This window comes from Chiloscyllium plagiosum, unplaced genomic scaffold (assembly GCF_037043375.1).
Source record: "Chiloscyllium plagiosum isolate Xiang-an unplaced genomic scaffold, Cpla_swu_hap1 HiC_scaffold_3, whole genome shotgun sequence".
NCBI classification, from domain to species: domain Eukaryota; kingdom Metazoa; phylum Chordata; class Chondrichthyes; order Orectolobiformes; family Hemiscylliidae; genus Chiloscyllium; species Chiloscyllium plagiosum.
In genome coordinates, this window is record NW_028270141.1 from 157,295,669 (window position 1) to 157,308,342 (window position 12,674).

At 39.5% G+C, this 12,674-nt stretch overlaps 1 protein-coding gene across 7 annotated transcripts in view; it reads left to right on the forward strand.

The window, feature by feature from the left end:
• enah (ENAH actin regulator) overlaps nt 1–12,674 on the forward strand; it is a 430,686-nt gene that overhangs the window by 395,129 nt on the left and 22,883 nt on the right. For 6 of the 7 annotated variants that reach the window (XM_043687385.2, XM_087984585.1, XM_043687386.2 and 3 more), the window contains 2 exons: nt 2,527–2,593; nt 5,156–5,218. In XM_043687385.2, coding sequence (XP_043543320.2) covers nt 2,527–2,593; nt 5,156–5,218 — 130 coding nt within the window. The remainder of the gene's footprint in view (nt 1–2,526; nt 2,594–5,155; nt 5,219–12,674) is intronic. The other variant, XM_087984596.1, reaches the window with a different exon arrangement.

The following is a 12,674-nucleotide window of genomic DNA, read 5'->3' on the forward strand; positions in this document are numbered from 1 at the left end:
TTCTAAAGAACATTAGTGAATGACAATTTATTTTGTTATTATACATGTATTATGTTACAACAATCAACAGTGGTTACATGGTTTGATGAGGCCAACATTTTTTAATTCCACATTTTGATTGAATTCATTTTTTACCATCTGTTATGGTGGGATTTAAACCCATATCCCCAGAACATTAACTTGGGATTCTGGATTACTTGTCCAGTGACATTGCGTCTGTGCTACCAATTATCCTGAAGCCTCCCACTCCTTGCATATTTCTGATGTGTGGATGATAGTTTGCTAGATTTGAATCTGCAGCTGATGTAAAGACGTTCTTCCATGCCTTAATGGACTCATAATGGACTCCTGTGCTCATATTCCTGTTAGAAATGGAACAGTCAAATGAGATTGCTTCTTTGTGTCTGAAACACAAGTAGTGGTCGCCATTAACGGGTTGCTGCTGTCAAGATAAATAGATGTTCTGCCTGTCACACTATGAGTAATAGCTATACAGATTTCAGTGCCAGTGTCAGATATGTAGGCCATTTGTCCCAAAAAGAGATGGGGCCGAATCAGACAGTATTTGCCTTCAACTATTTATTAAAGAACAAAACAAGGTACTGACTGTACTCAACCAGCCCATGCGTATAAAACTCACAATGCGGTGTCCAAGATTAGACGCAATTCTGCAATTGAACACTATTTGTTGGGTAATCCTTTGAGTGTGAAGAAATGCACTGACAACTAATTCAGAATTGTCAGTTGGGCTTGAGAGTGGTGCACTTGCATGTACTGAAAGCTGCATGTATTAATACTAAAGTACAGGGAAATACCAAACCAGACTTGCTATAACCGGATTCGTAACACAGTGCAATTAAAGCATTCAATGACCCTCAAAATTGCTCAACTCTTCTTAACCAGACCTTACAAATAACAGTCCTTTGACACCAAGTTTATAACTTAAACTTTGAAGCTTTATTAACAATGTAACTTTAGCAGGACACAGATGAATCAGAAAGTAATCTAATTAGTGATAGCAGAACACAGATGAATCAGAAAGTATCTACGATCTAAGTCCAAAGTTCTTTGATCACCAACCCCTAGTCTTTGACAGGCAGAGACAGTCAAGGGATAAATTTAAGAAAAAGAATTGTAAGTTGTCAGTTGAATAATTGATCCAGCAGAAGTCTTCAGTCAATGCAGGCTTCTGGAGACTTTTCCTAATATCTTATAGACTGGGGTTCTTTTCCCATGACTTTCATCAATGTGATACCTGGAGAATAACTGAAGAGAGCAAAACCAAAAAAACCTAACCTAGCACATTCCAGAGCAACACTGCCTCCTTCCCAAAAGCGCAGCAGGTCAGGCAGCATCCAAGGAACAGGAGAATCGACGTTTCGGGCATAAGCCCTTCTTCAGGCCTTCCTGAAGAAGGGCTTATGCCCGAAATGTCGATTCTCCTGTTCCTTGGATGCTGCCTGACCTGCTGCGCTTTTCCAGCAACAATTTTCAGCTCTGATCTCCAGCATCTGCAGCCCTCACTTTCTCCTCCTTCCCAAAAACCCAGTTAAAAGAACATTCCAGCCTTTGGTTTCTGTATGTTTTTCATCACTGTCTGTGGTTGGATGGCTGGCTAGCATCAGTCTCCCTTGATTGACCAATGCAACATCGAGGTGAAAGTCAGTATTGCAGATGCAGGAGATCAGAGTCAAGATTAGAGTAGTGATGGAAAAGCACAGCAGGTCAGGCAGCATCCGAGGAGCAGGAAAATCAACGTTTTGGGCATCGTTTCTGATTAAGGGCTTTTCCACTCTAATGCAACATCAAACTTGGTTAAAATTTATACAAAGTCTGGCAATTAACTCTCAAAACCATAAATGAATCCATTTTCCATGGCAAAATACTTCCACCAATCAGAGTCCACATAAGCACAGTGCAGATTCAAATCCAGGTTGAAAATGTGTCGCTGTAAAGAGAAATATAATAGGCCAGATTTTGCATTGAGCTTGATGGTAAGGCTTATTGTACTCATTGTTATTATGGAAAAAAATCTGAGAGCAGCTTCTAGAGTTTACATCTGACAAGTTAAGTGTGTGAATTTGGAAGTATTTTTCTCATATTTTTATTCATTCATGGGATGAAGATCTCACCAGTTAGGCCAGCATTTATTGCCCATCCCTTATTGTCCAGAGAGCAGTTAAAAATCAATCTTATTGCTGTAGGTCTGGAGTCACATGTAGGCCAGACCAGGTAAGGTGGCAGTTTTCTTCCCTCAAGATCATTAGTGAACCAGATGGGTTTTTCCAACAATCAACAATGGATTCAGACTCTTAATTCCTGATTTTTATTGAATTCAAATTTGACTATTTGCCGTGGCAGAATTCCAACCCATGACCCAGGACATTACTGGGTCTAGGGGTTAATAGTTCAGTGATGATATCACTAGGCTGTTACCTTAGAAGCTTATGTAGCGAATTGCTTTAATTAAACAATTTCAGTTTTGAAAAACCATATTGTGATTCAAATGTATGCGTTTATTTTCAGAAACAACTAGAAAGCCTTGGGAAAGATCAAACACTGTAAATGGCAACAAATCGCCAGTAATTTCCAGGTAAGATCATATAGCAATATGTAATGCAGGTATGCAGCTTACTGTGTTATAGATCAGATCAAACATCCTTAAAATATATTAAGATGAGAGCCTCGATCCTAATTTCTTCTTATTTTAAAAGTTAAGTGCAAGGCATTGTGTTCCAGCTGCAATGTGATTGGTCAAATTACTCAATTTTAAGTATAAAACACTTTATTTTGACACTGCATTTAAATTACAGACAAAATAAAAGAAAAAAATGGCTTAACTGTAATTGTATTGAAATGCTAAACAAAACATATATATTAACTACAATTAATTAACTGTTCCAATTTAGTAACATTCCTTAAATAGATCCTCGGCAAAGGCAAATTCATTAAAATAGATTGTCTCACGTGTAATTCTCGCAGCAGAAAGAGAATTCACTTTTAGCTTTAACAGAGGGAGAAATAAGAACTTCCCGTCAAGACCCCAGCAACTGCAGAAAGCTAAAGCTAACAGTTCTGCTTCAGTGGGAGCTTGACCCCACCCATTCAGGCTGCTTCTATTGTTGCAAATTTCGTTTAAAAAAATACAAGGCCTCACAAGTTGTTTACTTTATTGGCTTTGAGCAAACCATTGAATACCTCTGTCTCAACTTTTCTTCATTAAAAAAACCCAGGACAAAAGACATTAAAGCCTTAGTATTGTTACAACACAATGCTTTGTTAATTGTTAAGATGTTCTGCAGTGAACAGGAAGATGTGAGTTTGTCCTCAGATAATGTGTAGATGCTAGAGATCAGAAATAAAATCTCAGCACGTCTGGCAGCATTGGTGGAGAGAGAAACAGAGTTAAGGTTTTAGGTCTGAGATGGTAGCTTTTCAAAACTCTGTATTTACCAGGAATTGAGGTTTATCCTCCTTCAGAACATGAGTATCTGATAACAGACAGATATCCAGGGAGTAATTTTGATCGGCTTTGTCCTGAGAGTTGTTTCTTCTTTTATTGTCGTACACTGGAAAGCTATGAGGAAAGGGCAGTGACTTAAAAATAAAACAAAACAGTTTGTTCTAGAGCAAACAGGACCTAGAAATTTCACATCAAAGATATTGTTCTGTTGTATCCAGCTGACAGAAGTTGTAACTGCCTTCAAATGAAGCTATACTTATATTTTATTTTGACCGCTTTACATGGTGCTCTTGTTTTTCATCATGTTAAGCTTAGCTGAGTGGTAGTTCTGCCTTCCCTGAAACAGAAGTTGTAGATCAGTTCCTATCACAGGAGTGATCACATAATCTGAGCTGATCTTTTGTTGCAGCTTGGATATCCTGCAGACCCTGGCCTCCTTCATGCACCATAGCAGGCAACATACAAAGATATACCACCTTTAGATTACATCCCTGTCTCTTGGCTGCGCAATTGTACTTTCTTTTTCATTTTTCAGGATGGAGGACAGACATTTTAAGGAGAATTCTTTGTTCTTTAAATCATAATATTTATCAGTTATATCTATATTAAAAGGTGGGCTGTTAAGAAGCAATCTTTTCAATTTACAACTCTAAATTTGAATTTCATGACAAAAATCATCTTTCAAACACCCCGAAGGGTTACCAGGGATTTGGGTTTATCCTCTTCTGTCTTCGGCAGAACCTAAGCAATGCTGGCAAGAAAGAAAGAATGTGAAACAAATTTCTGATGTTGCCTTTTAAGTTTAACAAAAAAGAACAGAAAATGCTTTTTTGAAAATACAGTACTTTTGAATTATTATGGTGACTGTTGTAGTGTAGCACAGCAGTTAGTTAGCAAATACTTTTAATTTTAAAACTAGGTACCTACTAAGAGGCTCTGTTTAACTTTAGCTTCTAAATTCGGGAATGAATGACCAGTAATTGCCTCCTTATTGCTGTTATTCCTTGTATAACTCTCCAGAAATGTAACTCTTAAATAGGCATTAGCTTAGAGCTTAAGAGAGATTGAATAATGTACATGTGAAGAGAGGAGGAGCTGTCTACTGTGTGTATAACCAGGAGGGTTGATTTTTGTGCTATGAGAGCAGAGGGGATAAAGAGAGGGTAGTCATTGTTTATTGAGGTGGAGGAAAGAGGGGTAGATGACTGTGTTGGGGTGGAGAAGGGGGCAGAGTGGCCAATTACAGTATGTGGGAGACAGGACAGGGACTGATTGCTGTGAATCAGTATTTTAGTGGATGTGTATTGCCACCAACCTGACACTGCAGCCTGCAAAATGGCAGAATCCATCTGTTTCAGTAGTGGCATATTTTGAGCTGAGTACCTGAAGTAAGTTATTTTATGAACATTTGAAGTTTAGAATTTACTTTGTGATATTTTATGTACAGTAACAATTTTTTTAAAACAAATACACTGGACTGGTAGTTGGTAATTATCATATAAAATTGGTTTATGCCCCAATTGTACAAGAAGTTGTGGAGTAGCCGACATTGCTTGCAATTCTTCAGTAACTTCCCAACTGTGTTTATTGGAAGCGTACTTTTAGGAGAAGATACATTTATGTTGGTCCTGATCCTTTGACACACCCACAATAGTGAGAATTTAGTTTCAAGCTTTCTTTTCTTTCTCATAGACGAGATTCTCCGTGGAGAAATCAGCTGATCTCTGACAACAAGTTCTATGATACATTAAACAGGTACCAGCTGGCCTGTTGAGTCTGTTTGTAAAAAAATTAAAAATCAGTGTGCATTCCCCAAAATCACCAATAAGGGTCAGAACCCCGCTGTGCATGAGATTGTTGGATGTGTGTTAATCTGCATGCCAAGTGTGATTCTTGTTTGTGTGAAATTGGAGGGGGGTCCAATAATTTCCCGTTTTTCTGCTCTTGTTTTCTCTTTCCTATTGTGAACAGTTATTTCCTTCATACCTTATGGGTATACGGGGAGCACAAATAATTTCACCAAATTAAAGTTTTCTTACTGCAGAATTTTCTACCACAACTTAAAGTTATGGTGCCTCAATTATCCCTAATATAAGATTAAATTTCTAAGATTTCAATTTGTGTCTTTCAAAATTCACATGTTTCTCAGTTAAAGCATGAAAGATACAGACTATGTAAATCATCTATCACACAAAGGATTGCCAAGATTGTTGGGTTAACCTTTGACAAGAGGCCTTTGTGTTGCATGAAATAGAATTTTGGACAGAGCACAACCCCCCCCCCCCCCCATCAGCTATTAACCTCCAAATTGAATTCAAATTTTCTAACACTTAATTCCCCATCTTCTTCCCAAAACTTATGAAGAAAGACCTACTTGGGCATTGAGTCATAGTATCCACTGTTGAAGGGTCATGTGCCCTATCCAGCTGTAAACTGAGGTCATGTATCGTAGATTAGTACTTTTCCTTGATTTCTACTTGTGTCATTATTGGTTCGGCAAAATTAATTTTGACCGAATTGGTTTAATCATGTTCCATTCTGAAAGACAGCAGCAGTACTTTGCATTGTGAGACAGGTTAGTTTGATGTATTGTATGATTTTTTTTATGCTCTGAATAAATGTTTCTTGTGTGGAACCAATTCATGTTTGTCATACCAAGTTGCACGTATGAAACAACACATGAAAAAGGAGCAGAAGAGCCTGCTCCAATATAAAATATGATCATGGCTGATCTTATCTACCATGATTTCTCACCATTGCAGAGTCTTGTAGGAATTGGGAAGCCATGTTGAAGTTGTATAGGATATTAGTGAAGCCTCTTAAGTCAATTATTTGAGTTGGGGACCATATGTAGTGTGTCAAAGTTGGCAGATGACACTAAGATGAGTGATAAAGTGTGCAGAGGGATTATAGATAGGTTAAATGAGTGGGCAAGAGTCGGCAGATGGAGCACCATGTTGGTAAATATGAGGTCCATTTTCGTGGAAATAACAGCAAAATGGGTAATTATCTAAATGGTGAAAATTGCAGCATGCTTCTGTACAGAGGGACTTGGGTGTCCTTGTGCATGAATCACAAACGTTGCTTTGCGGGTTCAACAGGTAATTAAGAAGGCAAATAGCATATCGTCCTTCGTTGCAAGAGTTATGGAGTTTAAAAGCAGGGAGATTATGCTGCAGCTGTATAGGGTGCTGGTGAGACCACTTCTGGGGTACTGTGTACAGATTTGGTTGTCTTTCTTGAAAGAGTATGTACTAGCACTGTAGGGGCTGCAGATGACGTTCACTAGGTTGACTGCGGAGTTAAGAGGGTTGGCTTGTGAGGAGAGATTTAGTAGATTGGAACTATACTCATTGGAATTTAGAAGAATGAGGGGGGGGGGGGGATCTTATAGAAATATATAAAATTATAAACAATCTAGATAAGATAGAAGCAGGAATGTTGTTTCCACTGCCAAGTGAAACTAGAACTAGGGGTCATAGCCTCAAAATAAGGGGAACCAGATTTATGACTGAATTGAAGAGGAACTTTCTCACCCCAATAGTTGTGAATCTGTGGAATTCCCTGGCCAGTGAGGCAGTTGAGGCTATCTTGTTGAATGTTTTTAAGGCAAAGATAGATTTTTGAACAGTATAAGAATTAGGGGTTACGGTGAGTGGGTGGGTAAGTAAAGCTGTGTCCATGAAAAGATCAGCCTTGAAAACTAAAGGAGGTTCGAGGGGCCAGTTGGCTTCCTCCTGCTCCTATTTCTAACGTTCTTACGTTCTCTTCTGGAGTATTGTCTCCAGTTCTGATTGCCCTGTTAGAGGAAAGATATTATTAAGCTAGAGAGAGCTCAGAGAGATTTTACCAGGATGTTACCAAGTCTAGAAGATTTGAATTACAAAGAAAGGCTGGGGCCATTTTCACTGGCGTGTAGAAGGTTGATAGGTGACCTTATAGAGGTTGATAAAATCATGAGGGGTATAGTTAGGGTTAATAATAGGTGTCTTTTCCCTAGGACGGGGGGATTTCAAGACTAGGGAGCATATTTTTAAGGTGAGAGGAGAGAGATTTTAAAAATACACGAGGGACAATTTTTTTTTACACAGAGGGTGATTCATGCATGAAATGAACTTTCTGAGGAAGTGGTGGATGCTGGAATAGTTATAATATTTAAAAGACACTTAGATAACTACATGAATAAGAAAGGTTTTGAGGGATATAAGCTAGAAGCAGGCAGATGGGCCGGTTTTATTTTGGGATTTTGTTCTGCCTGGGTTGGAAAAAAGGGTCTGTTTCCATATTGTATAACTGGATTTAACGTATACCTTGTTTTATCTGCTTATAAAGCTGCAATATAGTGAAGCTGAAGGCTTGGAAAGCCTTTTGGTTGTAAGAAGAATGAAGGCGAGAAGTTCCAGTTTTGAAAATTGCAAATAAATCAGACTTAGAGCAGTTGACCACATGGTGAGTTTTTATTTGAGCATGGGACAATATATAGAGGGCAAATATTGCAATTTAACAAGTGACAGCTCAGAATGAGATATGTAAGTAAGTAAGCAAGGTTGTTTGTTGAGAATTTGAAGACTAGACTTGAGAGCAAGTTTGCCATCTTTTTAATCAGTAGGAGTTTGGAGAACCTTCTCAGATGTAGGGCATTGTTCAACTCTTTTCTGGATGTGGCTCTAATTAGAGTTGGGACATGAAGATGAGATGTGATATATTAGATTTGCCCTTTTGAAAACTTGTTTTTGGTAAAGGTTTTAGTGTCATTACACCTGGGAAAGAAGGAATATGGTGCTAATCGAGGCCCTACTACTCCATAAGTCATTTAAATGTTTAAATGGTATAAATATTTGGACGCAAACACCTGCTTCCTTTTTGTACTGCAGTGAAGAGAAACACAACCTTCCAGGCTTCTTTGGTGAATATTAAAGTAATTTATTTTACGATAAAATGCATCCCTAAAAACAAGTGGTAAGACTGCTTGATACCCAAACAGGAATCCAGCTTTTTGTTGTTCATCCATTGGTTGAGGGCCTCGCTGGCTCGACCAGCATTTATTGTTCATCCCAGAGGGTAGTTAAGAATCAACTATATTGCTGTGGGTCTGAAGTGGCATGTAGTTCAAACCAGGTAAGAATGACAGTTTCCTTCCCTAAAGGACATTAGTGAACCAAAGTTTTTTTGACAGTTGTTAATGGTTTTATGGTCATCATCAGACTCTTAATTATTTACCAAATTCAGATTCCACTATCTGCCATGGCGGAATTTGAACCCAGATCCATAAAACATTTCCTGGGTTTCTGAATTAATAATCCAGCGATAATGCCACTGGGCCATCGCCTCCCCATAATTGTCGACCAATTGAAGTTTTTCCAAACAAAACTCCATTTTAGATGGAAATCAAGATGGTTCCAAGTCTTTGGAAAGTGGTCACAGTTCACATTCTCAGGATTTACAAGGTAGTCAAAGAGCTGAGATATGAAAGCTTATTAGGATCCAAAATACCTCAACAAGAGAGTCTTGCAGCTTTGCTGTAGCTTTGAAGGATTTGCTTCATTTTGACTCCCTAATTTGTGAAACAGAAACCAAGTCCAAAACATCAGCAAAAACTCAATAACCTCTTCCAAAACCAGGTTTCTAGCAAATAAGGGCAATAAACCTCATCTCTTATCTCTGTAAAAGCTTTGCATGGCTGTGCTTGAAAATCGTTTGCTTTCTATAAGCAGCAGATGTTGACTTAATTTTCCTGAAACCCTTTTTAATCCAGGAAGTGTACACTATTTTCACACTGTCTATGAGAGGAACCTCGATTATCGGAGGGACACGGGTGGGGAGTATTTTGTTCAGTTAATCGAATTCTGAATAATCAAAAGGTTCCTCTGTATATGCCTAATACCAGCTAAGATCATAAGATAGATGAAGGTGGGCCTGAATCTATATAGAAAGCATAGATGGCACTGAGTAAATTGAGGAATTGGGAGCTGTTGATTAGACTTGACATATGCATGGGGGACCAATAAAGAGCTCGAGATGTGACAATAAAAGATAATAAAGGAGAAAAGCAGCTTGAATTCAGATGGTACTTTGCAGATGTCTCACGGCATTTTACAGCTCATGAAGTACTTTTCAGGTATAGCTACTCGTGTAATGTAGGAACACCAATGTGGTGATGCCAGAGAATAGGAGGAATTTTCTTTGGGTAAGTCTCCTGTTCTTCTTTCCATGGGATATTTCATGTTTGCCAACAAAATTATCTCTGATGGTACAGCACTTGTTTTTTTTTTGCAGTTGAGCCCTGGATTTGGACTTTAACACTTGTCGTGATCCCACCTGATGCTACTCCTGGACAAGTTAACTCTGAGTGAAACCTGACTTGATGGATCATATGTTTACTTTTTGTGAGCTAACATGTGATCAATCATTGAAACATATTTACATGAGGCTGCAGATTCTCTTTAACAGAACAGAAGTTTATTATACAAAAGAAAAAATTATACATGTGTAAAACAGTGATAATAATTTTAAAATTCACAAAACAAAATCTCATCCTGTTCGTTGATACTATCCAATATAGAAACTCTCAAGTCCAGAGGAGCTGCATCACAACTCAACTCTTTCAGGTTCTACTTACACTTTTCATGTTCTATGCCTTGGATTGTGGAGACAATTTGATAAGCCCTTTCCAAGTCAGATTTCAGAAATCTGAGAGATGAAATATTCGGGGTTTTAATAATCTCAGATGTCTAACCATATTCTCCTGGTTTGGAGGTTTTATAAACTGAACCTGCTTGTTCAGATGACTTGTTCCCTGGACTGTGCTGAACTATACTGAGGAGAGAACAGATGAACAGTTCCACTCATTTTCCATGAAGTCCATCTGGCTAACCTCATTAAAATCACTACATCTTTCTCCCTCTAAGTCCAGGGATGGAGACCTGTCCTTTCTCTTATAGTCTCTCCTGGGACGTTTTCACATCGGGTCCAAATTTTCTGACTGAGCATTGGATAGAGGCGGTGTGAACCAAACCATAGTCCACCTCTTTCGCCCAGAGCATCTCGGAAGAAATTCATCCTCTTTTTCAGGCAGTAAAGGTGCCAAGGCTGCAACATTCACCCTGTCCATCTCAGACTTCAAGATTCCTTCAACGCTAAATGAAGGGGGCAAACCCACAGGCTCTGATAGCCTTTCCAACTGTTCTGAGGGGCCGGTTTGTTTTGCTCTTGCGCCGTTGCAATTTTGCAGCTTTCATGCGGGCCATTTCAGCCCGCCTCACTGACCCAAACTTTGTATGCCATGGGACCTGACCTCATACTGGCCATGCCTGTCACCCATGTAGGGTCATTTCTGTAGTTTCAGCACCAAACTTTCCCCTGAAATAATCTCTCTCTCTCTCTATCTCTCTCTCTCTCTTAGAGGAGTCTGGTGTCTGGCATTGGTGTAAATAATTCTCGCAGTTTTCTATCGGCCCCGTGTTTGACAAATGAACTCTATGCATACCCACCCACTTTGAGTGAGTTTCCACAATAACTCGGAACATTGAGCCCATGTAAGGGCCAGCATAGCTGACATATAACCAAGTCCAGTCATTTCCATGAATGCTGCTGATGGTAATTTTTGTCTTTGTTGGCACTCTGGACACTGCTCCACTAACAAACTATGTCTGCATTCAATCCTGGCTGCTAAACATAACTTCTTGCCAACATTTTCATTTTGGAAACCCCTGGATTACCCTGGTGGAGTTCATGCTGCATCTGGCAGTGACCTTTGCTCAGGGCAAATCACTCTTCCTCCCCATAATAAAATACTAAGTCCGGTGATCTGGTCTTGCCATGTCCAGAAAGGTTTCAGTTCTGGCTGTGATGGCCCCTTTGTTTCTCCTATTTGTTTTAGTTTTGCCAGAACTGGATCATGTTTGCTTCCACAGTCTGATATTGTCAGCAGTAAGCGGAAGGGTGCCCACAAAGTTTAAAAGCAGAACGGCTTTTCCAGTGGTGGCACCACTGGGGGTGTATCTGATAGCAAGAGGTGGCTCAAGAAATCTGCATTTGCTACTTGGCCTTCCAGATGGTATTCCACCTGAAGCTATGAGCAGCACAGCCTTGACCTCTTTGAGAAGTCTTAGCTGGGGTTTGTGGTCTGTTACTATTACAGATTTATGTCTGTAAAGGTATTGATGGAAATTCTCACGCCAAAGATGACCACCAAACTTACCTTCCCTATCTGGGCACATTTACCTGCCTCAGCCAAAATCCAGGCAGCATAAGCTATTGGGCATTTCTGTCCTTTGGGACATCTGTGAGCCAACACTACCACAATACTATATGGGGAGCATCATGTCTTGCTTGGGATCATAGTGTGCCAACACCTTAGAGATAACAGCTGCTTCTTCACTTCCCTGAAGGCTATGTCTTGGCTGCACGACCATTTTCAAGGCTGCTTCTATTTTCCCCAATAAAAGATGTAAGGGTGCTAAGGTGGAGGCCAGGTTACATATGAACTTTCTGTAATAATTCACTGATCCAAGGAAATACCTAAGCTGCAGTACTGGCATGGGAGTCGGGGCACCTTTGATCGCCCTTACTTTATCTTCCAATGTGTGTAACCCTCTGCAACCCAAGTTTTTCCCTTCTAAGATGTACACCCGCCTTGGAGAAATGTCTAAGGACTATGTTTGAGTTCTCTAACCGCTCTTCATTGGTCTTCCCTGTTATTAACATACTATCTAGATAATGGCAACCTGGGGTAGACCTTGTAAAATATTCACCATCGATGCTGATAAATGGCACGTGCTGATGATGTCCCAAATGTCCGTTTCCTATATTAGTACAAACCCTTATGGGTATTACTTGTAGCATACTTCTGGGAATCCTTATCTAACCACAATAGCAGATACTCATACTCATGTCTAGCTTTGTAAAGGACAGCACCTTCCACCAGCTTTGCGTATAAATTCTATATGCGGGGGATTGTGCATTTATCCAGCTGCAAGAAGCAGTTTACCATTTGTTTACAATCTCCACAAAGGTCAATCAACCTGTCAGGCTTCACAATCTGTCAACTGTACTGGTTTCGCGATTCTTTTGCTTTCCAGCCTCCTGATTGCTGCCTCTTCTTTGTCACATAAGGCAAATGGCACTGGGCAGGTCTTGTAAAATCATGGAATTGCTTCCTAGTCAACATGTTGTGAAACTTGAAAGGGTTCAGAAAAGATTTACAAGGATG